At 48.0% G+C, this 27,373-nt stretch overlaps 1 protein-coding gene across 1 annotated transcript; it reads left to right on the forward strand.

Moving 5' to 3' along the window:
- Smo (smoothened, frizzled class receptor) lies at positions 1–27,018 on the forward strand. Its single transcript, XM_085683930.2, has 12 exons — positions 1–844; positions 18,850–19,055; positions 19,832–20,041; positions 20,219–20,391; positions 20,670–20,889; positions 20,981–21,104; positions 22,218–22,310; positions 22,702–22,810; positions 24,031–24,216; positions 24,620–24,768; positions 25,227–25,361; positions 25,611–27,018. The coding sequence occupies exons 1-12, from the start codon at positions 502–504 to the stop codon at positions 26,036–26,038; spliced, it is 2,376 nt and encodes a 791-aa protein (XP_085540056.2). The 5' UTR covers positions 1–501; the 3' UTR covers positions 26,039–27,018.
- The last annotated feature ends 355 nt before the right edge of the window (positions 27,019–27,373 follow it).

A 27,373-nucleotide genomic window follows, 5' to 3' on the forward strand; every position in this document is an offset into this window, starting at 1 on the left:
TAGAGCAACAAAGGAGCCCGGTAGTCGGCAGGGAGAGCTCAGGGGGCTGCGGCGCGCTCGCGCGGAGGTAGCTGCTGGGCCGCGGGCTGGCGTGGGGGCGGAGTTGGGGACCGACTCCCGCACCCCCCCGGCCGGTGCCTGGCCTCCTCCGAGGAGCTGGGAGTTGGTTTTAATGGTGGGAGAGGGAATGGGGCTGGAGATCGGAGCCCCAGGGGGCTCCCAGGACTGAAGACAACTCCGATCGCCAGGCGAGGCAGTCCGGAGTCCGTGCATCCTGGCCCGGGCCTGCGCTGCCCAACATGGGGCCCGGGTTCCAAAGTTTGCAAAGTTGGGAGAAGAGGGGCACGGACGCGCGCTGCGCCTGGCGAAAACTGGCCCCAGACTCACGGGGCGCACCGGTCGCCTAAGTAGCCTCCGCGGCCCCCGGGGTCGTGTGTTTAGTCAAGGCACTCCGGGGAGCGCGGGGGCGCCTCGGCTTCTGCTGAGTTGGCGGATTTGGCCATGGCCGCTGCCCGCCCCGCGCGTGGGCCCGAGCTGGCGTCCCCGAGGCTGCTGCAGTTGCTGCTGGTGGTACTGCTGGGGGGCCCGGGTCGGGGGGCGGCCTTGAGCGGGAATGCGACCGGGCCTGGGCCTCGCAGCGCCGGCGGGAGCGGGAGGAGGAACGCGCCGGTGACCAGCCCTCCGCCGCCGTTGCTGAGCCACTGTGGCCGGGCCGCCCACTGCGAACCTCTGCGCTACAACGTGTGCCTGGGTTCGGCGCTGCCCTACGGAGCCACCTCCACGCTGCTGGCTGGGGACTCGGACTCCCAGGAGGAAGCGCACGGCAAGCTCGTGCTCTGGTCGGGTAAGCGCGCGGGAACCGGGACTGCGACGCAGAGGTGATGGGACGGGACAGTGATGGAAAGAAAAGGCTCAGGCCTGAACTGTTGAGCGGGCGCGGCTTATACCCGGGAGAGCCGGTGAAACGAGTCTGGAACTTTGGGGGCAGGTCGTGTGCGGGAAGGGGAACCTCCGTGATGGAGATGGGGTTGGGGCAAAGAACCGGGGAAGCCGGTTGGTTTCAAAGAGCCTGAGCAACGATGGGGTTGGGGGAACGTGGGGCCGATGAGGAGGAAGCTCTCAGCCACAGCAAAGGGAGAGGAGATAGCTTCTTGAAGCAAGGTCCGCAGGGATTCTGGGCAGTGTTCAGACCTTGAGGAAATCCGAGTTGGAGAGAAGAAAGGCAAGGATGACGGGGAAAGACGTTTAAGAATTTGAAGGGAAGGGGTGAGAAAATTACTTGTAAAATTTGTGAAGGAAAAGATGCCCCCTTGTCACAACTAAAAGCCAAACGAGCCGTCTAGTAATCTTTATTTAGTTCAGTCTAGGAAACCTGTGATTTTTGTCTTGCTTTTACTTGTTTCAACTTCCTTATCTGAGAAATGGAAACTCTGACCCACTCGGGTTAAGAAAGAAGGAGACAGTTTTAGCAATTGTTTGTGGCTCTTTGGAAATGTGGAGCCTCAGGCCAGTGAGTGCTATGGAAGAACAAGAAGTCCGGGGTGTTGAGAGCCCGTGGACACCGTCCAGGGTAGCTGGAAGTCCCACAGTCCTTTACTTGGGGTAGGATTGTGGCAGAGCCTGAAAATGCAGCTGCACCCAAAGTCCATCCTAAATTATTTCGAATGGTTTGTCTACCTACCTGTCACCGTTTTGGACTGAGAGCCTGTAGGACGCTGGGGAGGGTAACTAGTGTTGTCACCTACTCCTTCCCCTCACCCCATCCCCCACCCCAGTGTGATGTAAAAGCTGCCCTTGATGGGATAGAAAAGAAAATCTGGAGCCAGGAGCAAACCAGAGAGCCTGAGGGACTGGCCTGTAGTGCCCCTAGCCATAGCTCCCCCACACCCTAAGGCTGGTAGGGTCCTGGGGCTGGGGGGGGGGGGGTAGTGTTAGGAGTACTTAGTGTTAGGGTAGTGTCAACTTGACCACTAGAGTTCTCAGCCGAAACTGCCTGCTACCTGAGGCCATAAGGCTTGATGCAGATGCTGGAGGAGGAATTTAGAGGGTGGCTGATACCCAGGAGGTAGAACTGTATCCTACACCGAGATGATGTTCTAAAGCAGCAGTTCTTAATCTGTGGGTCTCGACAGATTAAGGAAGCAACCCTTTCACAGGGGTCACCTAAAACCATCAGTAAACACAGATTTATTTACATTACAGTTATGAAGTAGCAACGAAGTGATTGTATGGTTGGGGTCACCACAGCGTGAGGAACTGTATTAAAGGGTCACAGCATTAGGAAGGTTGAGAACTGTAGACTCTAAGGCAGATGCTATATGTAATCAAGAGTAGCTTTGAAAAAAAATCCATAAATTACTATAATGTAAGGTCTGTGTGATTTCACACATACACACTTATGATAATATGTTTACATAAATGTAGCATAGAAGGTAGAAGAATGGATAGACAGAGGGAATATAATTGTGGTCTTTGAAGTTATATACATGCAATGTGTGTGCAGAAGACTGACAGAATAAAAAAGGACATGAGAGAGAGTTAAAAACCAGCAGGATGGCTCAGGTAGAAGTGCTTGCTCTGCAAGCCCCCAGACCCAAATTTGATCCTAAGATCCCAAGCTAGGAGAAAACTGAGTCGTGAAAGTCATCTGACTTGTACCTGTGTTCCTGCTCTTCTCTCTCTCTCTCTCTCTCTCTCTCTCTCTCTCTCTCTCTCTCTCCCTCTCTCCTCTCTCTCCCTCCCTCCCTCTCTCCCTTTTTCCTCTCTCCTCTCTCTCTCTCTCTCTCTCTCTCTCTCTCACACACACACACACACACACACACTAATAGACAAAATATTTTTTTTAAAAAGATCTAGTAGAGCGTGGTGGCTCATGCCTTCAATCCCAGCACTTCCAGCACTCAAGAGGCAGGCAGGTCTCTGTGAGTTCGAGGCCCTCCTGGTTTTCATAGTGAGTTCCAGGACAACCAGAGCTACATAGTGAGACTCTGTCCCAAAAAAAAAAAAACAAAACAGCTCTCTCAAGAGGAAGAAAGAAAGAAAGGATTCAACTGAGCACCATCTGAAATAAGACTTGAATAAGACTTGAGTTTAGGAGGCAACCATATAAAAATGCAGATCTAGGACTGGAGGGATGGCTCAGCCGTTAAAGGCTAGGCTCACAACCAAAAATGCAGATCTCTCAGCACTAGGTAATCATCAAGTTTTGTGTTGCTGAAAGGATAAGCGTGTGTGTGTGTGTGCGTGTGTGTGTGCGTGCGTGTGTGTGTGAAATAGTTCGTTTCTCTATGTATAATATGAATGTATTTGTGGGGCCTATGATTGAATTCTCTCAAGTGACATGTGAAAGTTGCCCTCTGAGGTTGTCATCAGATCAAGGAGGAAATGAGTGCACCTTATCCCTGCCCACATAGCTGCTGAACTGGAGTGTGCATGAGTTAGAGCCGTCTGCTGGTTGTTCAGATTCCAGGCTCGCTAAGCTGTCTAATCAGGGTTGGGCAGAGGTGCAAGCTCGGAGCCCAGGGCTTCTGGGTCACACTGATCTCTTTCCCGCTGTCCATTGTTTACAGCGTAGATCTCTTCTCTGTGTGTGGACCAGAAGAGGGTGCCGGCACAGGCTGGACCCGAAGATGGATGGGGGAAAGTGAGATGTGTGGGAATCACAGGTCTGTTTGAGCAGGAGCTAGTGTCAGTCCCGTCTGGAATTAGAGGTCTGATCAGTGTTAGGCATGGTCTAACTTTGGCAGGTGATTTTGTGGGTGATAAAGATACTCTTGTGCTTGTGCTCCCCATAAACTTGAGGATAGGGATGGATCTTCATGTGTTTCAGAGCCTCTCAGTGCTGAGTTTACAGCCATCCACATATTCATTCAGTTCTGCAGTGAGTACATCCCGTCCTGGGACAGGGGCTAAGTATATCAAGATGGAGATTACAGAAGTGAGCTCTCTGATTTCGAGAGGAGAGAGGACGATTAAACAGGGGTGAGCAATACCTGTGAAAAGTATTGTGGGTGATGAAGGAACACAGAGAGCTTTGGGAAGCCAGAGAAGGTACCCAGAGAAACTGACGTCTAAGCAGTGACCGGAGGAATAAGCAGGGAGGGTTGAGACAAGGGGTGGAAAGAGGTGATAATACAGAACTTTAGAGGAAGAGAGCATGGTCCTTAGAAAGAAATATGGTAGAGGCATAGAACCGGACCAAGGCACATTAGAAGCAGAACTGTATGAGATAAGATTCAGGGGACTAGAAAGCCAGAGCTTCTTGCCCCTTAGTAAATTGAGATGTTATCTATTGAAAGATGACAAGGAGCCTCTGATGAAGAAGGTTTTTAAGCAAGGAAAAAAAATGTAATCTATTTGCATTTTTGAAGGATTATTTTGGGCTGGGTGTGGTGATGCATGATAGTAACTCCAGGTTTTGGGAGGCGGAGACAGGAGGATCATTGTGAGTGCTAGTTCAGCTGTGTAGATGAGAGCACCAGGCCAGCCAAAGCTAAAGTTGTCTCCAAAAACAACTGCAAACGAACAAACTGGGAGAGGAAGGACCGAAGCGATTTCTCAGTGCTTAAGAGCCCTTGGTGATCTTGGCGAGAACACAGGTTTGATTCCCACCACCCACACATCTGGGATCTCACGACAGCTTATAACATCAGTCCCAGGAGGTCCAATGTTCTCTTCTGACCTCAGTGCATCTGCAGTGTGCATACACACACTCAGGTGCACACATATGCATCTGAGGGGCAGGGGCTGTTGTAGAAACAGCTGCCAGAGAGAAGAGAGAGCCTGGATCCTGGTTACTTGTTGGGGACATGGATGAAATAGTCTAGGTGGGCGATGATGGGGATCAGGATGGGGGGAATAGATGGAAGGTTGGGCAGGTTTAGAGTGTTGGAGGTAGATTTGCTGGTGAGTGGATACCAGACTTGACCGAGCAGGGAGATGCGTGAGATGCTGTGGGTGATGGTCCCATTCCTTTCTCCTGGTAGCAGAGGAAGGTTGAGGAAGAAAGTGCGGGTTTGGCTTTGGCTTCGTGTGTTAGACTGCTCAGTGGATATCTACATAGAGATTCCTAACAGATTTGGAAAGGAAAAGTTGCCACAGAGAACAGGCCTTTAAGTGCTTCCTTCACCCGGATCGCCAAATCTGCAAATGGTGAAGTTTATAACTAGGTCATTCTGACTCCTGGGTGTGTATAGAATTCAGGCCTCTCCTATGTTTTTCATCTCTCCAAACTTGGGTTTCCTTACTCACTTAGTGTTTCTCCCCATTACGACTGGAAATGTGTCCTTTCATGCATTCCAAGCTGACCAGACAAACATACTGTCCAGGCCATGGTCCACCTTGGGCCAAATCTGGTTTAGTTAGTAGGGCAAGAAAGCGAGAAAGAGAAGCCTGCAGGTGGTGAGGGGGTAGGTCCCTGAGAGCCAGCACGTAGCCTCCCCTACCACTGCTGTGCTGTGTCTGTGTATACATGGGTGTGTGGCTCTGTTGCCTAGCCAGGGTCCGGCTAGCAGGAAAAAGACCGAGAAACCGGGAGGAATGTCTTGCTGGTCTCTCAGACCTCAAGTTGGGATGTTGTTGGTGTTGGTGGGTAATTGGCAAGAATAGCTTCGGAAGAATTTCCTTCTGGCTGTTTCCAAAAACAGGCTGATCATCAGGGCAATTAAAAGCTGTATGAGTGTGGTGTGGTGTTTTGTGTGTGTGTGTGTGTGTGTGTGTGTGTGTACACATAATGACGCATGTCTGAGTCCCAGCACTTCAGAAGCTAAGGCAGAAGTATAGTTGTAAGTTTGAAGCCAGCTTGGGCTTTACATAGCAAGTCTCTGTTTCAAAATAAGTAAATAAATAAATTGTGTGTGTGAAGGATGGAAATACAGAAAACATACCCATAGGCCACTTGCAGGTTTTTTGGTTTTGTTTATTTGTTTGTTTGTTAGAGCTCTAGTTTCAAGCCAGGTGGTGGTGGTGGCGCACACCTTTAATCCCAGCACTTGGGAGGCAGAGGCAGAGGTGAGTTTTAGGACAGCCTGGTCTGCAAAGTTTTAGGACAGCCTGGTCTGCAAAGCTAGTTCCAGGACAACCAGGGCTACACATAGAAGCCTTATCTTGAAATTAATTAATTAATTAAAAAAATAAATAGAGTTCCAGTTTCACATATATTGCCTCTATCAACATCATTTGTTAAAATCAATTTCTGTTGTCTACCACTCTGCCATAAATCAAATATAGGTGTGTATGTTTCACGTTGTCTTAGTTACTGTGTCTTTGCAGCTTGGTTGTCACCTTTTCTGGCAGCTGGTAAACCCATACACTCAACATAGTATTTTTAAATCTATAAGTAAAACATATGGGATTTAAAACAATGTGTCGGATCATCTACCTAGAATATACTAAGAACTTCAAAACTCTATAGAAAATCAAATGAAAATAAACAAGCTGGTTTAAAAAGGAGGCAATAGGTCTAAAGAGTCATTCCTTAAAAGAAGAAATGGCTGCTGTGCAGTCGTCGCGCACACCTTTAATCCCAGCACTTAGGAGGCAGAGGCAGGTGGATCTTTGTGAGTTTAAGGCCAGCCTGGTCTACAAGAGCTAGTTCCAGGACAGGCACCAAAGCTACAAAGAAACCCTGTCTCAAAATACCAAAAAAAAGAAAAGAAAAGAAGAAATTTTCACCAGGGAAATGCCACTGAAAACCACAGTGAAATGTCACTTCATCCCTGTGAGAATGGCTGATATAAAAAATAGACATTATGTGAACTTCAAATCTCATTTCATTTTATAGACAATATAGATATAAACAATACAAAAAATTTTTTTTTGAAAGCTGACAAGGTGCTAGTGAGAATGTGAGAAAGAAAAAGGAAGCCTTGGGAGCTGGAGAGATGGCTCAGAGGGTAAGAGCACTGGCTGCTCTTCCAAAGGTCCTGAGTTCAATTCCCAGCAACCACATGGTGGCTCACAGCCATCTGTAATGAGACCTTGTGCCCTCTTCTGGCCTGCAGTACATTGTACGCTTAATAAATAAATCTTAAAAAAAAAAAAAAGAAAGGAAGAAAGAAAGAAAGAAAGAAAGGAAGAAAGAAAGAAAGAAAGAAAGGAAGAAAGAAAGAAAGAAAGAAAGAAAGAAAGGGAAAAAAAAGGAAGCCTTATACACCATGTGTGTGTAGGTAAATTACCACAAAGGTAAAATGCTGAAAATATGCCCTTGTAGAAATCACTGTGGAGGTTCCTCTAAAAGATTAATATAGAACTACTTAATAACTATTCTGTGACCAGATAGATATCCCTCTACTAGATATGTGCCTAGGGAGAGTGAAATCAGTGGGCAGAAGGGACAGCTTCATGCCCCTGCTCACAGCAACTTTATTCACAAAGCTAAGAAAAGAAACCCAAAGCATCCATCAGCTGATGAATGGAAAAGGAAACATGTCTGCATGGTGGTGCACACTTTTAATCCCAGCACTCGAGATGCAGAGGCAGGCGGAGCTCTGAGAGTTTAGGACCAGCCAGGGCTGCACAGTGACACCCCATCTCAAAAACAAAACAAACCACGATGTAGATACAGAATGAAATGTTCCTCAGTCCTACGGAGATCCTGACATGTAAAAACATGGAGGGGATTAGAGCTCACAGAAAGACGAGTACTGTGTGATCTCGTTCCTAGGTGGAATAGAAAAGTGGGTTGGGTTGACTAGACATTGAGAGTGGAATGGTGGTTGCCAGAGTTTGGAGTCTGTAGAGGTGCAGGAGGGATGGGGACAGGTGGAATCATGGGTGTTAAGTTAGTTAGGAAACAAACTCTGCTATGTAAATGGCTTAATATTAATTACAGACTAGTTTTCCTATTAGCTCAGGCTTATTACTAACTAGCTCCTACAGCTTAATTAACCCATTCCTATTCATCTAGATTTTGCCACATGGCTTTGTGGTGTTACCAGTTCTCTAGTACATCTTGTTGCCCCATGAGCTCACTGGCTTCTGTCTTGACTCCACCCATCTTCTCCTTGTATCTCTCCTTGGATTTCCTGCCTGGCTCTATCCTGCCTTGCTATAGGCCAAAATAGCTTCTTTATTAACCAATGGCAATAGGACATATTCACAGCATACAGAGGGGTTATCCCACAGTACCCTAGAGAACAGTTATCTGCTGTGTATTAAAAAGAGATAAATAAATAAAGCCAGAGAAAGGATTTTGAAAGTTTTCACCATAAAGAAATGGCAAAGGTTTCAGGAGACAAATATGCTTAACCAGATTTAAACATTATCCAGTATATGCATGCCTTGAAGGTTACGTGGTATCCGGTTAATATGCACATTTGTGGGTTTTGTATGCCAGTTAAGATTTTGCAAAATTGTTGGAGCCCAGAGCTCAATAGTTAAGAACACTTGCTGCCCTGGCAGAGCCCCAAAGTTTGGTTCCCAACACCCACAGGATTGTTCACATCCATAATTCCACTTCCAGGGGATCCGACCCTCTCTTCTGATATCCAAAGAAAGCAGGAATGCATGTGGTACAAATGCATGCATGCAGGCAAACCACTTATGCATATAAAATAGAGTAAATGAATCTTTCTTTAATTTTTAAATTTTTTTTTGAGACAGGGTTTGGATCCTGTCCTAGCACTAGGTCTGTAGACCAGGCTGGTCTTGAACTCACAGAGATCCACCTGCCTCTGCCTCTGCCTCCCAAGTGTTGGGATTAAAGGTGTGTGCCACCACCACCTGGTGAGTAAATAAGTCTTTTAAAAGTGTTTTTTAATTGTTTTTTGTTTGTTTGTTTAAATTATGGAATGGGGCCTTGTAGGGTGGCTAAGGGGGTGAAGGTGCTTGCTGCCAAGCCTGGGGAGCAGAGTTCAATGGGATTCACCCGGTAGGAAGATGTTTCTTACAAGCTATCCTTTGGCCTCCACATACATGTTGTGACCTAGTGTTCCCACACCTCTACACACAGGCCACCGGACCCACACAAATAATAAAATAAATTCACAAAACTAGTAAAGCACGTAGGAGCATAAAGAGAACACAGTATGTGGAAGTACAGGACTGGAGGAGGAACTCAGTGGACCAGTGTTCTATGTGAGGCCCCACGTTCCATCGCCAACACCAGGAAGTAAGAAGAAACATAGTAATTACGTGTAAAGACACAAGTTTGTGAGCGAATGCATGTGTACTTTATTACCACAGCAAATGAGACCTGGTGCAGGTGTAGCGGCCTCTACCGTCCAAATAGTGATGGACAGTGATGGTATTTTAGGTCCCTGCAACAGCTGGTTCTACACTACAAGGATCTTTGGTGAGCCATAGACTAAGAATCTCTACTTTTAAAAAAAAAAATTTATTTTTATTATGTATTATGTATACGCCTGCAGGCCAGAAGAGGGCACTAGACCTCATTACAGATGGTTGTGAACCACCATGTGGTTGCTGGGAATTGAACTCAGGACCTTTGGAAGAACAGGCAATGCTCTTAACCTCTGAGCCATCTCTCCAGCCCCCAAGAATCTCTACTTTATAGTAGTCTATCTCAGCATCAAATGGCGACTTTGGGCTATTGAGTGTATGTGTGTGTATATGTGTCTGTGTGTGGCGTATTTGAAGCAAGGTTTCATGTAATCTAGGTTGTTTGGAACTCACTTTCATGTAGTCTGGAATTCATTATGTAACCCAAGCTTGCTTTGATCTCTTAGCAATCCTCCTATCTCAGCCTTTTGAGTCTGGATTACTGGTGTGAGCCACCACATTTAATTGCTGCAGAGACACTCACACATATCTTTCAAAATCCACTTTTATTAAGTTTTAAATATTTAGTGCGTGTGTGCGTGTGTTCACTCTGTACCTAATGACCTGGATTTTGTTCCTAGACCCCATGTGGTGGGAAAAGACAACTGACCCCCCGAAATTGTCTTCTAATCTCTACAAGTGCACTGTGGAATGAACATAATAAATTATAAAAGTCTGGATCAAATTGTAGAAAATGTTATTTTAAAATTCTATCAGTAGTTGGGCATATTAACACAGACAGCCCAAGAACACTTGGGAGGCTGAGGCAAATGGATTTCCATGAGTTCAAAGCCACTCTGGTGTACAAAGTGAGTTCCAAGTGAACCAGGACTACATAGTGAGACCTTGTCTCAATAAGAAGAAATGTCAAAACTCCATTAATATAAAAATATACATGTGCTGCTATTATTATTAATTATTATAGCACTGTGTTCTTATCTTTCTTTTTGTTTTATATTTTATTAAAAGGAAACCAGGAGTGTAGTAAATGCTTGTAATTCCAGTTATTCTGGAGAATAAAATGAGAGGATCCTGAGTTCAGTGCCAGCGTGGGAGACATAGTGAGGCTCCTACCTCTAAATAAATAAATGAATGAATAAAATAATAAATAAATAATAAGTCTGATGTGATGGCTCAGGGAGTAAAGGTGCTTGCTGCCAAGTCTGATGAATTCCATCCTCAGAACCCACAAAGAGGACCGACCCTTGCAAGTTTTCCTCTGACCACACTTGAGCCCTCTCTCTCTCTCTCTCTCTCTCTCTCTCTCTCTCTCCCACACACACACACACACACACACACACACACACACACACACTATCGGCGAATCAATCCCACACCAGTTATGTTTTAAGGGGTTATTTATTTTGGGGGGGTAAAACTTACATACACCATAAACCGTCAGGAAGGGAGCCTAGTCGCTGGAGCAGGAGCCGGGAGCAGGAGCCTGGAGCAGGAGCAGGGAGCAAGCACCGGAACCAAGAGAGCCTAATCCGGATCTGTTTCTCTTTTTAAAAGAGAAATATACCACGCCCCAGTGGGCTGGTATTTCAGCAGCTATTGGCTGACGGAGCGGAAGTCGCTCCCCACTGTACTATGGGCTCGTATTTCAGCGACTATTGGTTGAGGCAGCGGAAGTTACTCCCACAACAACACACACATACGTAAATAAATGTAATATAAGTTTAAAAATTCATAGATAAAACTTTTCTCTTTCTGGATTTATTTTCTTCTCTGGGAAGTTTTTCCGCATCCTAGTAATTTAGGTACCTATTTTATCCATTTACCTATTTATTTATTTGATTTTGAGGCAGGCTTTCTCTTTGTCTACCAGGCTGGCCTCAAACTCACAGAGATCCGCCTGCTGCTGCTTCCCAAGTGCTGGGATTAAAGTTGTGCACCACCACTGCCAAGCTCTTTCTTTTATTTTTTAAGCTTTGTTGCTTAAAAAAAAAAAAAAAACAACAAAAAACGTAGGTCAGATCCACTGTCGTACAACTGTAATCCCAGCATTTGGGTGATTGGGGCGTTAAGAACAAGTTTTCTGAGACTGTCTCAAAATGCCAAAAATAAAACTAAAAACCAGCCAGGCGGTAGTGGCAAAAGCCTTTAATTCCAGCACTCGGGAGGTCGAAGCAAGGCCAGCCTGGTCTACAAGTGCTAGTTCCAGGACAGGCTCCAAAGCTACAGAGAAACCCTGTCTCAAACACCCTCCCTCAAAAAAAAAAAGAAAAAAAAAACCAAATGAAAAATCCTAACAACCCAAAAAGATAAAACAAACAAACAAAAGCAAACAGGATCTTATTGTTTAGCCTAGCTTGTTGGGCTGTAACTTCTTATGTAGACCAGACTGGTCTTGAACTCACAGGATTGGCCTGCCTCTGCCTTCCAAGTGCTGAGATTAAGGTATGTATTGCTTTTAAGGAACAGGTGGTACATACATGTGGCAGAGAATTAGAAAGGAACAAATTAAATCTCAGAGGCAGTAAGTAAGTAATGTTGGCTTTTTGTGTCCCTTTAGAGAGATACTTGATGTATTTCTGGATGTCCTTCATCTTTCCTCAGATGCCTCCAACAGGCTCTCATCCATTGTGTCCATTTAAAAGTGAATATTGGACTATATTGGACATTATTCCGTTTTAGTATATTTCAGTATACGTAGTTCAGTTCTGAATTCTGTATTCAGTTATATATATTTTAAATTGTCTGCTATGACTATGTCTTAGTTACTGTTCTACTGCTGCGAGGAAACACCATGACCAAGACAACTTATAAAAGAAAGCATTCCATTGGGGGCTTGCTTGTAGTTTCCTGGGGTGAGTCTATCTGTGATCATCATGGTGGGGAGCATGGCAGCAGGCAGGCATGGTGCTGGAGCAGTAGCTAAGAATTTACATGTTGAAACAATAACCACAAGGAAAAAGGATAAAGCTAACTGGGTATGGCATGGTCTTGAAACCTCACAGCCCCCACCCCCAGTGACAGACCACATCCAACATGGACATGCCCCCCAATCCTTCCCAGACAGTTCCACCAGCTCAGGACCAAGCATTCACATATATGAGCCTATGGGGGTCTTTTTCATACAAACCACCACAGAGTAACTTGCCTGTGTGTATGTCTGTACTGTGTGTACGCCTGAGATGGTTGTGAGCCGCCATGTGGGCACTGAGACTCAAACCCTGTTCTTCTGAAAAAGTAACCTGTGTTCTTAACTGCTGAGCCATTTCTCCAACCCTGTGTTGCATTATATTGTTTGTGTGTGTGTGTGTGTGTGTGTGTGTGTGTGTGTGTGTGTGTGTGTGATGCTGGGACTGGAACCCAGAACCTTGTACATGTGAGGCATTTGCTCTAGCTCTGAGCTGCATCCCAGCCCTGATTGACCTGTGTGTTTTATGGCTGGTCTCCTATGAAGGATATAACTCAAGCTGTTTCTTCAGTCAGAATATCATGATATACATATCATATATATCATCAACTTGTGAAGTAAAATTGCTATAAAATTCTGATAATGATCAGTGGTCTCCCCAAGAATTAGCAATATTTGTTACCTCTGACAATATATAAAAGTGCCTGTTTACCCCCACATGCCTGATGGTTCAGGATTTTCAAATGTTTTCATCTTTATTAGTCTAAAAGATATAAAAAGTTGTATATCACTGTGGTTTCATTTTGCATTTATCTTGTTAAGACTAAGATTGAAGATTTATGTTCTTAAAGGCCATACATTCATTCTTTGTGTGATTTATTCTACCTTTGCCCATCATTCTACAGGATTAAACATTTCTTATTGATTTGGAAGAGCTTTGTGTATTTAAGATTAGCCTTTTATCATTGATATATGCTAGAAATACATTTTCTCAGTATGCTACTTTTCTTTTGATTAAAAAAAGATTTGCTTTTATTTATATGTGTGTGTGTGTCACGTGTGTGGGTGCCATTGGAGGCAAGAAGAGAGAATTGAATCTCCTGGAGTTGGAACTATAGGTGCTTGTTAGTCTCCTGATGTGGGTGCTGGGAGCTTCACTGGGGTTCTGTGGAAGAGCTCCAAGTGCTCTTACCTGCTGGGCCATCTCTGTAGCCCCATGATTCTGCCTTTTTTACCCTGTTGAATTTTTTCTGAAGGTTTTTGTTTATTTATTTATTATTTATTATTTATTATGTATACAATATTCTGTCTGTGTGTATGTCTGCAGGTCAGAAGAGGGCACCAGATCTCATTACAGATGGTTGTGAGCCACCATGTGGTTGCTGGGAATTGAACTCAGGACCTTTGGAAGAGCAGGCAATGCTTTTAACCTCTGAGCCATCTCTCCAGCCCCCTGAAGTTTTTTTTTATTTTTATTTTAATTCGTTTATTTCATAGCTTCAAGGTTTTTTGTTTGTTTGTTTGTTTGTTTTCTGGAGGGGTTTTTGTTTCTATTGTTGTGTTGTTTTGTTTGCACGGTGTCATTCTTGCTCCAAGGTTCAAAAACAACAACGAAACAAAACCAATTCCCAGAGCCAGACGGGATGACTTTAAAATCTCAGCCTTGGGCAGTTTCCACACGTGGACTGTCATAAGTTTGAGTCCAGGCTGATCTACCTACTGAGTTGTAGGCCAGCCAAGATTATATAAAGAAACCCTGTCTTAAAAACAAACGAAACAAGATAGGGCTAGTGTCTTAGTTTGTCCTGTTGCTCTGATACCACAGCCAAGGCAACCTACAGAAGAAAAGAATTCATTTGGGACTGGCTCATGGTGTCAGGTCGAGTCCCTGACCATCATGGCTGGGGAGCATGACAGTAGGCAGGCAGACATGGCGCCGAGGCTGTAGCTGTGAGGTTACCCTTTGATCTATAAGCGTGAGGCACGACCAGGAGTGCTGTGGGCTTTTGGAACTGCAAAGCCTGTTTTGGAACTGACACACCTTCTCCAACAAGGTCACACCTCCCAGTCCTCCCCAAACAGTTCCACCAACTGGAGAACAATGTTTGAGCTTGTCGGGCCATTCTCCTGCAGACCCCACTGCTAGAGAAATAACTAAGCGGGAAAGTGGTAGCCGTGCAGGCAGGCGCGAGGACCGGAGTTTAGAGTCCCAGCAGCTGTGTAAAATCTAGACTTGGAGGCCACTGTTGTAATCCCTGCACTGGGGAAATATGACGGCAGATCCCTTAGGATCCTTAGGCTTAGAAGCCAGCCAGTCTACCAAATCAACGAACTCTGGGTCTCAAAAATAAAGAGGAGGATTGGTGAAATGGTTCAGTGAGTAAAAACTTGCTGCCCAGTCTGAGGACGTAAGTTCAGTCCTCAGGACCACGTGGTGGAAGGAAAGGACAGAGTCCCAAAAGCCGTTCTCAGCCAAACCAAGTCCCAGTCTTGTGTGTGCCCAGGCACAGCCCCTCCCCCAGCAGCACAGTAAAAATGCAATAATGTTTTAGAGACAAAAGTAAGGTTGAGCGTGATGGAGGAAGGTCCCTGATGTTGACCTCCAGTTTTCAGACTCAAACACATAGGCATGCACACACACACACCACACATACCACACATACACACACAAAACAAATAATACCCCTTTATTTCTCATCTTTTCCTCTACTACTTTAATTTTTAAAATATTGTAGTTACTTTTGACCTACCTGGAATTTTCTCTTTAAAAATTTTTATTATTACTAATTATGTGTGTGTGCTCGTGTGTGTGTGTATGTGTGTGAGTGCAAGTACCCAGGGTGTGTGTGTGTGTGTGTGTGTGTGTGTGTGTGAGTGCAAGTACCCAGGGTGTGTGTGTGTGTGTGTATGTGAGTGCAAGTACCCAGGGTGTGTGTGTGTGTGTGTGTGTGAGAGAGAGAGAGAGAGAGAGAGAGAGCAACTACCCAGGGTGTGTGTGTGTGTGTGTGTGTGTGTGTGTGTGAGTGCAAGTACCCAGGGTGGCCAGAGAAGCAGATTCCCCTGGAGTTGGAGTGCCGGAGTTTGTGAGCCACCTAATGTGGGAACTAAACTTAGGTCCTCTTCAAGAGCAATATGCACTCTTAACCACTGACCCATCTCTAGCCCCTGGAATTTTCTTTTATGTAAGAATTGGAGTGTGTGTGTTGGGGTTGGGTGGGGGGGGGGACTTTTCCCCTATTGGCACAAGCCTTTAATCCCAGCACTTGGGAGGCAAAGAAAGGTGGATTTCTATGAATTCCAGGGCAGCCTGGTGATCTACTAGTGAGTTTCAGGCCAGCCGGAACTACATAGTAAGATTTGGGATAGTTTTTTTAAAAAGATTTATTTATTTATATTGTATACAACATTCTGCCTCCATGTATGCCCGCACGCCAGAGGAAGGCGCTAGATCTCATTACAGATGGTTGTGAGCCACCATGTGAGCCACTCAGGACCTCTAGAAGAGCAGCCAGTACTCTTAACCACTGAGCCATCTCTCCAGCCCTGGATAGTTTGTTTTTTAAAGTGTGAAATAATAAAATATTTAAAATTAGAAAAAAAGACTGCCTGATACTTCCCCCCTTTTGTATTTTAAATATATTACTTAATAAACATTCAATAAACTACTCCTCCCCACCCCCTTTAAGAAAAGGTCTCATATATCCCAGACTAGCCTTGGACTTTGTATGTATTATTGTCTAGGATGAACTTGAACTCCTGATCATCTGGCCTCCTCCGAGTGCTGGGATTACAGGCATGCACCACTAGACCCAGTTTATCTGGTGCTGACGATCAAACGCAGGACTTTGTTTGTGCTAGACAAGCATCTTTCGCCAACTGAGGTGCATCCCCAGCCCATGCTTCTCTTTTGCAGTATTGTGAGTCTAGACGAAAGCGTAGTTGTGTGATATAAAAAACTGTTTGGCGCTGGGCAGTGGGATGCACGCCTTTAATCCCAGCGCCTGGGAGGCAGAGGCAGGCGGATCTCTGTGAGTTCAAGGCCAGCCTGATCTACAGAGCTAGTTCCAGGACAGCCAGGACTGTTACACAGAGAAACCCTGTATGGAAAAACAAAAACAAAACAGCTGTTTTATAGAAAGCATAAAGTTGTGTGACTAGTCACCATATTCAAGATGGAGAATGATCTCATCTGATTTTAGTTTATTTTTTTCATGACGTTTCTCTGTGTAACTCTGGCTATCCTAGAACTCACTCTGTAGACCAGGCTGGCTTCAAACTCAGAAGTCTGCTTGCCTCCCAAGTGCTGGGATTAAAGACATGTGCCACCACTACCCAGCCTATTCTCTTTTTTAAACAATGTTTTATTACATTTATTTCTGCGTGTGTGTGTGTGTGTTTGTGTGTGTGTGTGTGTGTGTGTGTGTGCATGTGTTTGAACGTGTGCAGATGTATGTGTGTCCCGTGCCATGGTGGACATGTGGCAATCATATGACAGCTTAAGAGAGTTGGTTCTCTCCTTCACTATGTGGCTGCAGAATTCAGAGTCAGGTTGCCAGACTTGGTAGCAAGCTCCTTACCTACTGAGCCATCTCACTGACTCCCAATCTGCGTGGAAGCAGACAGCCCGGTTTACAGTGGTTCAGCTGAAACAACTTTTTGTCTGAAGGATATGGTGCAGAAGTGACGTGCATTAAATAGACATCATGCCACTACTTTTGAATTTGGATCTTTTCCCGGGCTAGCACTATGAGGTCTGACTTTTCTTTCCAGATGCTGGGCAGCAGCCATTAGCCACAGTCCCAACTCAGCCCTTTGATCACGTGGGGAGATATTCAACATGCTACATACAGCATACTGTGTTGTTAAACCTGACTGCTCAGTAGTTCAAGGACTCTAAACGCCTTTTCTTCTTAGGATGTCTTTACCTCATGATGTGTTCGTGGAGACACATCCTCCTCACAAGCCAAGGCATACTGCACAGCCCCCTTACAGTGGCCTCCCAACAGCTAGGTTTGCCTCTTAAAATCGGCTCAGAGTTTCCCGACTGGGTCTTCCCTCTAGGTGAGAAAGGTTCCCAGGTGGTGGTGACTGGCATCAGAGGAGGGACTGTTGCCTAAGGATATTGCATCATACCTGGCAGGACCTTTCTTGGCACCTTGGAGTATTCTTGGAGCTGTGAAGCCCGAGGGTAGACCTAGGACTGGTACTAAAAACAGCTAGTCTTTCTGTTAGTCCCTGATAGGTGCTGGGCAAAATCCATGTATTATACCATTTCCCACTCTGCCCGGTGTCCCACCATGGAAATCTGTCATCTCCACTTTACAGATAAAGGAGACTGAGACCAGAGGTAAACTTTGTTCCAGACCACATAGCCAGGGTGTGGTGGGGCCAAGATCTGGACCCAGGCAGGCCAATCACAATGTCCATACTCCTGTGCTCCATTGCCCTCCCCCTCCCAGAGAGAATGGTTGCCTGCCCCACCATCCCTAGCCAGACAGTGGGACAGCTGTCCACAGTGGCTCTCACGCCCTCAGAAGATTCTCCGAGTACAACTTTTTGCCTGGAATGTTGGCGTTCCCAAAGTAGGGGTGACTATAGAGGGGTTCGGAGGGCAGAAAACAGAGCAAGCTGAGACCCGGGATGAGCATGCCAGCACCTAGGCTGGGTTGGGGGTTGGGGAGACATCTGTGTGTCTGTGCTCACAGCGTCTGTCTTTCCTCCCTGTGCACTGGACAGAGCCTCCTCTGTTTCTCTCCATCTGACCTGTTTCCTCCTCTGGCTCTGGAGTTCCTGGCTCCCCTGAGTACCTCCTCTTAAACCCCCATCTCTTCTCTCTCTACCTCGGCTTGGTAAGAGGATAAGGGGCTCTGGGGGCTGGGCACGGGGAAACATCTCTTGGTTTTGGTGAATGGGTCCCGCAGCCCTTCTGAATTGGGATAGAGAGGCCTATAGAAGGGTTTAGGTACTCCCCAACCTGAGGTTCAGTCAGAGGCCCTACCACCCCTCAACAGGGTATTCCAAAGTGGCAGCTGTTTTAAGAATTGGTAAGTGAAATGTAGTGTCTGCAATAGTGAATGAGCCCCAAGTTTGACTTGCACAAAGCGAATACACTCATGTAACCAACATTTAATCAAGAAGGAGACCATGTGGGGCTGGAGAGATGGCTCAGCAGTTATGAGCACGTGCTCCTGCAGAGGACCCTGATCAACCCCAGCACCAACAACGGCAGCTCGCACCCATCTATCTGTAGCTCCATTTCCAGGGGCTCCAACGCCTTTTCTGACCTCCGGAGACACCAGGCATACACATGGTGTAAACATGCAGGCAGAAGACTCTCACAGAAAATAAAATAAAATACATACATCTTACAAAATTATTTTTTTAAAGAGTTAAGACTATGCCCAGAGATTCTGGCCCTTCTCTTCTGGCTGCCTTTTAGTTGACGTCTCTGGAGTTGGGAGTGCATGTTTTTGGTTGTCACCATGACCTCAGGGCTTTGCTGGTATTTTTAGAGAGCAGAGCCTAGTTGTGCCAAGTGCCCTGCAATGCATGGGGCAGGCCTGGAGCACAGAGACCGCTCTCTCCAGGTGTCCTATTGAGAAATGGTACGGCGAAGGTTTAGGAGCAGGGGCTACGGCTGTATCAGTGGGTCAGTGTGGAGGAAGTCTTCGCCACAGTGTCCCCACACGGTCACCATTTCCCAGGCCTCCGGAATGCCCCCCGCTGTTGGGCAGTGATCCAGCCCCTGCTGTGTGCCGTCTACATGCCCAAGTGTGAGAATGACCGAGTGGAGCTGCCCAGCCGCACCCTCTGCCAGGCCACCCGAGGCCCCTGTGCCATTGTGGAGCGGGAGCGAGGGTGGCCTGATTTCCTGCGTTGTACCCCGGACCATTTCCCGGAAGGCTGCCCAGTAAGTGCTCTATGGGGCAAGATAGGGTGGTCTAGCCTGATCTAACCTGGCATAGCGTGGCATTGACCTGAATACAGGGTAGCCAGAGATGTCTCGCCTAGGAGACCCTAGGTCTGTAGTCACAAAACACCTGAACCGCCCACCCAAGCTGTAACCCACTGTCTGGGTCTCGATGAAGGCTTCTCTGGTGACCCGAGGTAACTAAGTTCAGCATATAGTTTTTGAGTGTTCGCCGTTATGGCTGTGACAGGAGCCTGTCTTCGGGGACTTTTGTTATAAATAGGAGTCAGTCATACTATTTATATGACTATTTATAATATATATATTTATAATATATATTATATTATTATATAATATTATTATATTATATATAATATATATGACTATATATATGACTATTTATAATAGTCATACTATTTATACATAAAGCACTGGAAATAGGAAGATAGAAGGGTGTGAGCTAGTGTGGGTTGGAAAAGAGACGGCTGAAGAGAGAACAGAACAATAGCGATGATACTGATTATCATTTTCTACATACAAATACCACTGTAGGAACTTCAACCTAATCCTTAGGCCCCATCCTGAGGTAGGGGCTACTCTCTCAGATGTGGAAAAGGAGACACAGAGTAGTCAAATAATTTGTCAAGGCTGTACAACCATTGAGCAGCAGGTGGGCCTCCAGTTAGCATACCTGCTCTTGCCGGGTTTCCCAAACAAGCGCCTCAACCCTGACTTCCGGCTCCCCTTGGCGCTTCCTTTCTCCTCCCCTGTGCCAGAACGAGGTGCAGAACATCAAGTTCAACAGCTCGGGCCAATGCGAAGCCCCGTTGGTGCGGACAGACAACCCCAAGAGCTGGTACGAGGATGTGGAGGGCTGCGGGATCCAGTGCCAGAACCCGCTCTACACCGAGGCCGAACACCAGGACATGCACAGCTACATCGCGTCCTTTGGGGCGGTCACGGGCCTCTGCACACTCTTCACGCTGGTGAGCAGTGTTCAAGGGAAGGGCCTGGGACTTTGGACAGTTCAAGGCGCAGGGACTCTAGAACGGAGTTGCTTGGTAGGGTACCCATGGAAGATTCTGGGAGGGTCTTGGGTTCGGATCAGGGCATCTGCAGCGGAACAAACCCTCACGTCACTGCACGGCTGCCTCTCCCTTTAGGCCACCTTTGTGGCTGACTGGCGGAACTCCAATCGCTACCCTGCGGTTATTCTCTTCTATGTCAATGCATGTTTCTTCGTGGGCAGCATTGGCTGGCTGGCCCAGTTCATGGATGGTGCCCGTCGGGAGATTGTTTGCCGAGCAGATGGCACCATGAGATTTGGGGAGCCCACGTAAGTATTTGGGGGACCCAGAGGCGAGGATGGGAGAAGAAAGACTAATGACCATTCTGGATAGGATTTAGCACTGACTCATTGTGTTCGGTGTTGAGACCGTGGCTTTAGTCTCAGCGCCGAAATTGTCACTGTCTCTTCAAAGAGATGTGCTCTAGAGCCTCTTCACATCTGGCCTGTGTCCTAAACTCCCGGGAACCCTCCACGTTTCAGTAGACTAGGACCCGGGGTCAGGGTGGAGCAACCTGGTAGAAGAGTGACATTCCACATCGTCACAGCTCCAGCGAGACCCTGTCCTGTGTCATCATCTTCGTCATTGTATATTACGCCTTGATGGCCGGAGTGGTCTGGTTCGTGGTCCTCACCTATGCCTGGCACACTTCCTTCAAAGCCCTGGGTACCACCTACCAGCCTCTCTCAGGCAAGACCTCCTACTTCCACCTGCTCACGTGGTCACTCCCCTTTGTCCTCACTGTGGCAATCCTCGCTGTGGCCCAGGTATAGTGAGTTGTGGGGGGGGGGCGGCTGAAAGGGGCGAGCTTGGAGGAAGGGCCGGAACTAACTTTCCTTCCGTACCGTCCTGCTCCAGGTAGATGGAGACTCCGTGAGTGGCATCTGTTTCGTGGGCTACAAGAACTACCGCTACCGTGCTGGCTTTGTACTGGCCCCCATTGGCTTGGTGCTTATCGTGGGAGGCTACTTCCTCATCCGAGGTGAGCGGCTCAGCCAGGGCCAGCCAGGTAACGTGTGCTGAGCGCCCGCTCTGTGGAAGTTGGAATGGGAGCTTCCAGCTCTGCTGCCTTCCATTGACAGGAGACCTAAGTCCTGACAGTTCAATATGGAAGATGACGCCATAGGCAAGACAGTACCTCTTCTTCCAAAGCCATGACCAAGTTCTTGGATCTTTTGATGGGAACTTGGGCTGGGTTCCAGACCTTTTTGTCCCTTGTCAGGGTGTACTTGTGTGATGAACACCCTGGGACACTTAGCAGATCCACATGGACCATCTTGGGACCATTGCTTACATGTGCTCACACTAACTTGAAATATACTGTCATGTTTGGAGCTTGGTTTCCAAGTCATTTCATCCCCTAACATACACAAACAGTTTTCACAACATGTACAGATTTACTGGTCCCTAATTTCCCCGTCTCAGTCTGTCACCCCGTGATTTGCCTGGGTTTCTAGCTCATTTTTCTTGGTTTTCTTTGTCAGTTTGGGTTTCCTCCCACTGAACTGCCAACCTTCTGTTCAGCCTTCTTCCCTGCCTTTCTGGGGGAGTGTCCAAGCCTCTGCTGTACATTGCGTGTCTGTGCCTTCTCATACGGTAGCCAGTAGCCATGGATGTTTAAATGAGGCCAAACTGGGATGCTTTTTGAGTGTAAAAACCAGTGTATTCGAGACTTAACATGAAAAAGAGGGGAAAATACACATTATATCACTAATACTTTGTCATATGAAACGTAGAAGCAGTTCTACTTTGGATATATTTGGTTTATAAAATATAGTAAAATTATAGTTTCTTTTTTAACGTGGCTTCTAGAAAACCTGAGGTTTTATGTCTGTCACACAATGTATCTCTGTTGTTGATGGTTTCCATCCGAATAGCTTTCATCTGGTTTCCTCTCTCTGTCCTTGGCTGTTTCCTAGGCTCTGCCACAGTTACCGCAGCCCGTAGCCTATGGCCAACAGCTGTTCTCTCATTCTCTGGTTCCCCAAGGTTTAAGTCAGGCTGGGCATAATTAGTCGTAGGACTCGACTGCCATGGGCCCTCCCAGGAGAGCGGCTTCTCCCCCAGCTAATGCCTGAACTGTCTTTCTGCTCAGGGGTCATGACTCTGTTCTCCATCAAGAGCAACCACCCTGGGCTTCTGAGCGAGAAGGCTGCTAGCAAGATCAATGAGACCATGCTGCGCCTGGGTGAGTTGTGCCCAGGGGACTTTGGTCAGCACAATGCTGAATCCTCCTGGGGCCTCCAGGATGCAGAAAACCAGTGGGGGCGAGTTAAGAAAGTATCCAGGGGACAAAGCCGAGGTGTCGGTGATAGTGGAGATGACAAGTTCCTATAAGAAATGAAGAATCCAGGTTGGTGCCAAGAGTACTTCCACAGGCCCCTTTCCCTCTCTGTGGCCTCCCATAGTTGCCTCCAGAACCTTCTGGATTTATTTTGGAGGATTCAGTGAAGACTCAAGCCCAGCATGTAGTCACTCTGGCCTCGGCTGTCTTCAGTACTCGGTGGGGCAGTCGCTCCCCTCTCTGGCGCTGCTACAGTGTCTGCTCTGGTAACCGATCCTGCCCCTGAATTCCACAGGCATTTTTGGCTTCCTGGCTTTTGGCTTTGTCCTCATCACCTTCAGCTGCCACTTCTATGACTTCTTCAACCAGGCTGAGTGGGAGCGTAGCTTCCGGGACTATGTGCTGTGAGTGAGGGGCCCTGAGTTTTGGTTGTGGGGGTGGCAGAATTGGAGCTCCAGCTACAAGGCCGCATCCCATTCGCTCGTGGTCTTCCAGGGTCCCTCAGATAGAAATAGCTTTCAAATTGCCTTTCACCTGCACCTGGGCGGGCTGTCCTGTGTGTTTGCAACAGTTCAGAAACCAACCCATGTTCTCTGCCTGATTCTGATCTGGCTGCAGAAGTTGAGCTCTCTCATTGTGTGTGCCTTCTGCCTTCTGCAACTCTCACTGAGTCCCTGCACAGGGCAGGTCCTGTGACAGTTCAGCAACCTGGTCAAGTTAGCCAGTTTTATTTGAGTGGTTTTTGTGTCCAAGAAGGTGACCCAGAGCAAGTGAGTCATCTCTACTGCTAAAGGATGCCCGGGGCTACTGGAGCCATGGTTAAACTCCCCTTTATTTTTATTTATTTATTTATTTACTTTGTTTACAGTGTTCTATCTGCATGGATGCCTGCAGGCCAGAAGAGGGCACCAGATTTCATTACAGATGGTTGTGAGCCACCATGTGGTTGCTGGGAATTGAACTCAGGACCTCTAGGAAGAACAATCAGTGCTCTTAGCCTCTGAGCCATCTCTCCAGCCCCTTAAACTCCCCTTTAAAGGGATACTATTTGCCTAGAGAGAAGACTCTGCTGTTAGGAGTGCTTTCTACCCTTCCATAGGACCCAAGATCAGTTTCCTCTACCTATACCTGGTAGCTCACAAATACCTGTAACCCCAGCTCCAGAGGTTCAATACCCTCTCCTGGATTCTGCAGACATCTGTATATAAGTGGTGTACACATACAGGACATATACATACAGACACATAAATATAAATAAATCTCATTAATAAAGTAGGGGATAGGGATGCTTGCCCTGATTGTTTCTGGCTCATTCTTGGACTTTTCACCTTCCAACCTGGGAAGGTGTAACCCAGTGATACTGGGCTCTTGTCCCAGAGGTTCATAAAAGCTCCCAAGATGATTCCAAAGAAAGTCATGGGGTGCTAGGTTTAGTTCAGTGGTAGAGTCTAGCATGCTTACAGCCTGGGTTCCGTCCCAGCACCGACACACACAGACAACACCTCCAGCCAGGGAACACCGGGAGAATCTCTCTGGGGCTCAGCTCTTTCCTAAATGGATTTCAGCTTGGGCGCCCTTTTATTGGATTCAGATAGCCTCAGCTGTTGACCCTCCCTCACCACAGGTGCCAGGCCAATGTGACCATTGGGTTGCCTACCAAGAAGCCCATTCCGGACTGTGAGATCAAGAATCGGCCCAGCCTCCTGGTGGAGAAGATCAATCTGTTTGCCATGTTTGGCACTGGCATTACCATGAGCACCTGGGTCTGGACCAAGGCCACACTGCTCATCTGGAGGCGCACCTGGTGCAGGTTGGGTCAGCAGCCCTCTAGTCTTGTCCTTGCTGTCTCACCCTCAGCCCCATGGCCTCACTTGAGGCCTTGTCTAATCCAAAACACAGCTGGGGCAGCTGTTTGCCAAAGAACCTCCGTCGCCGCCCCCGCCCCCCAGAGCTGTGTGGTTAACTTCTTAGCAGCTCACCAGTGCCCTCTAGTGACAGCTCCTGTCTCCATGCAGCTTGGGCCTGAGCTGAGTCTGAGAGCCAGTGGCCCAACGGAGCCCTGCATTCTAGGCGTGCTTGGTCACGGTAAAGGCCTCAGGCTGTCAGAGTCCTCACGACTGCAGGTCCTTAGGCCGAGAATCCCAGGCCTGTCGGTCGATTTGAAAGAAAGCAGCTGCTCCTCCATGTTCCGGCCCCACCCTTTCTGTTCTCAGGCTGACTGGGCAGAGCGACGATGAGCCCAAGAGGATCAAGAAGAGCAAAATGATTGCCAAGGCTTTCTCTAAGCGGCGTGAGCTGCTGCAGAACCCGGGCCAGGAGCTCTCCTTCAGCATGCATACTGTCTCCCACGACGGGCCTGTGGGTGAGCCGCAGTCTCTTCTCCCGCCGGGACACTTAGCCGCCACAGCACCAGACCTGTCCCACCCAGGACACATGGGCTGTCTGGCAAACTGAGAAATAAGGCACTCCACTCACTTCCGCTCTGCTCCAGTCTTCCCAACTTGGGTCCTCCCCCGTTTCTTTCTTCTCCCGGCCTGTTCACTGCTATTGTGGTTCTCTGAGGAGTTGAATCCCTCCCCCTTCTTGTCTGCCATCTCCAGTGGCTTTTCTGGGCCAGTGTAAGTCAGGGTGCTTGTTCTGGACTTGCTGGCTCAGGTTACGCCTTTTGGGGACCAGAGGCTGCTCTCCTCCGGTTCTGAATGGGCAGAGACCGCTGGTTACAGGGTGGGCTCCGCCAGGACAGGGGGAAGGACTGGCTGAGAAGATGGATGGTGTTACAGAAAGGAGGAGTCACAGTTCTGCTTTCCTTTGTTTCCAAAGCGGGTTTGGCTTTTGACCTCAATGAACCTTCAGCTGACGTCTCCTCTGCCTGGGCCCAGCATGTCACCAAAATGGTGGCTCGGCGAGGAGCCATACTGCCCCAGGATGTGTCTGTTACCCCTGTGGCCACTCCAGGTATGAGGGCTCTAGCTTCCGCAGAAAGGGGCAGGGGGCACAGAGGCTAGGAGTTCCTGCAACTGGAGTATATGGGACTGCTAGGCTGGGGGAAGGCAGGAAAGGCCCCAGAGGATCTGAAGGGGTGCCAAGGCTTGGGGAGCCTAGAGTGATGGGTCCCAGAGCTCAGGAATAGGGGTTCTGGTGAGGAAAGGGTGGCAGGGACAGAGTTAAAGTCCTACACTGTGTTTTTTCTTTTCCTCCTGACAGTGCCACCAGAAGAACAAGCCAACCTGTGGCTGGTTGAGGCAGAGATCTCCCCAGAGCTGGAGAAGCGCATGGGCCGGAAGAAGAAGCGGAGGAAGAGGAAGAAGGAGGTGTGCCCACTGGGCCCAGCTCCTGAGCTTCACCACCCTGCCCCTGCCCCCAGTGCAGTTCCTCGGCTGCCTCAGCTGCCCCGGCAGAAGTGCCTGGTGGCTGCAAATGCCTGGGGAACCGGGGAGTCCTGCCGACAGGGAGCCTGGACTCTAGTCTCCAACCCCTTCTGTCCAGAGCCCAGTCCCCATCAAGACTCATTTCTCCCTGGTGCCTCAGCCCCTAGGGTCTGGGCTCAGGGCCGCCTCCAGGGGCTGGGATCCATCCATTCCCGCACTAACCTAATGGAGGCTGAGCTCCTGGATGCAGACTCGGACTTCTGAGCCTGCAGGGCAGGTCCTGGGATGGGAAAGATGAACGCACCCTTTTCTGTGGCTCTTCTTCCCGAGAGCAACACCTCTGGGGGTTCAAATGACAGAGTCTGTGGGCCGCGTGCCGACTAGAAGAGTTCTGTGTGTCTGCCTCAAAGCACCGGGCTGTGGGAACAAGCTGAATATAGCCATTGATAGGTCTCGTGTCAGGAGTAGGGACCCCCCCCCCATGTCAGTCCCCAGCAGAGCTTGTGCTAAGGCAGGAATGGCAGGAGCAGGGGTGACATTACCCAGAGTGGGCCATGGTGGTCAGTGAGGCAACCAAACCCATGTCTGGCAGATGAGGGCTGGCTGCCCTTTTCTGTGCCAATGAGTGCCCCTTTCTGGCGCTCTTAGACCAAAAGTGTTTGTTGTGTCGTTTGTCTTTTGTCTAAGTGGGGACAGGACTCTCTTCCTCCTCTTCCAGGTAGCTGTGATGACCACTCCCATAAGGGCTATAGCTGATCTCAGCAGGTGGCCCTACCCCAGACACATCCTCTGTTTTCCTGTGTTCTTCCACATTCACATCTCACTTCTACCAGACTAACCTCTTCCTGCTTAGCACCCTAAAACTGCAGCGCACACACACACACACACACACACACACACACTTTACTACTGAGCTCAGTCTCCCGCTGAGAGACTGGTTCCATTCCAGGCCTCTGAGAGACATGTTATTTCTTCCGCACGTCCGTCCAGTGGGGATGGACCCTCTGACTTAAGGGGCTATGTCGGGAAGCTTCTATAGCTTGAGCTAGGCACAAAAGCTTCTTCTGACTTCTGTATCTGCTGGGAAGGGGGACGCCCCACTTTTTTACAGTGTCTAGTCGTGTTCATAGTGCCCCACATTCAAGAACCAGACAGCAGGATGTCCTAGAAGCTGACTGGGTTCCAGGTCAGGGGATCGGTATGAGAAGAAGAAATATAAACAGTAAATAAACGTTTTTGTATAAGTTCATGTGTGTTTCTTTGCCCAGCCCCAGCTCTAGCCTATGTACCTGGTCCAGATCTTCTTCTATGTGTTCCTAAGGTTTTTCTTACCAGTGGAGAGCTTGGGACTGATGAGATTATGATTGAGTCAGATGTTGGGCTGATTCGGCTTATTGTGCTGGCTGCCCTCTCCAGCTCGGCTCTAAATGGACAAAAGATCCTCTGTGACCACAGCTGCGTCCTTAAGTACCGAACAAGAGAGTCAAGGACAGGCATGCATGCAACAGGCCCTTGAAGTAGCCGTGGGAAGTGAGTGTTTCCCTGGTGGGGTACGGATGGGCACAGCTCTTGCCAATTCCAGGTTCCACCATTGCAGTG

The sequence above is a fragment of the Myodes glareolus genome, chromosome 25 (genome assembly GCF_982192425.1).
Source record: "Myodes glareolus chromosome 25, mMyoGla1.1, whole genome shotgun sequence".
NCBI lineage: Eukaryota > Metazoa > Chordata > Mammalia > Rodentia > Cricetidae > Myodes > Myodes glareolus.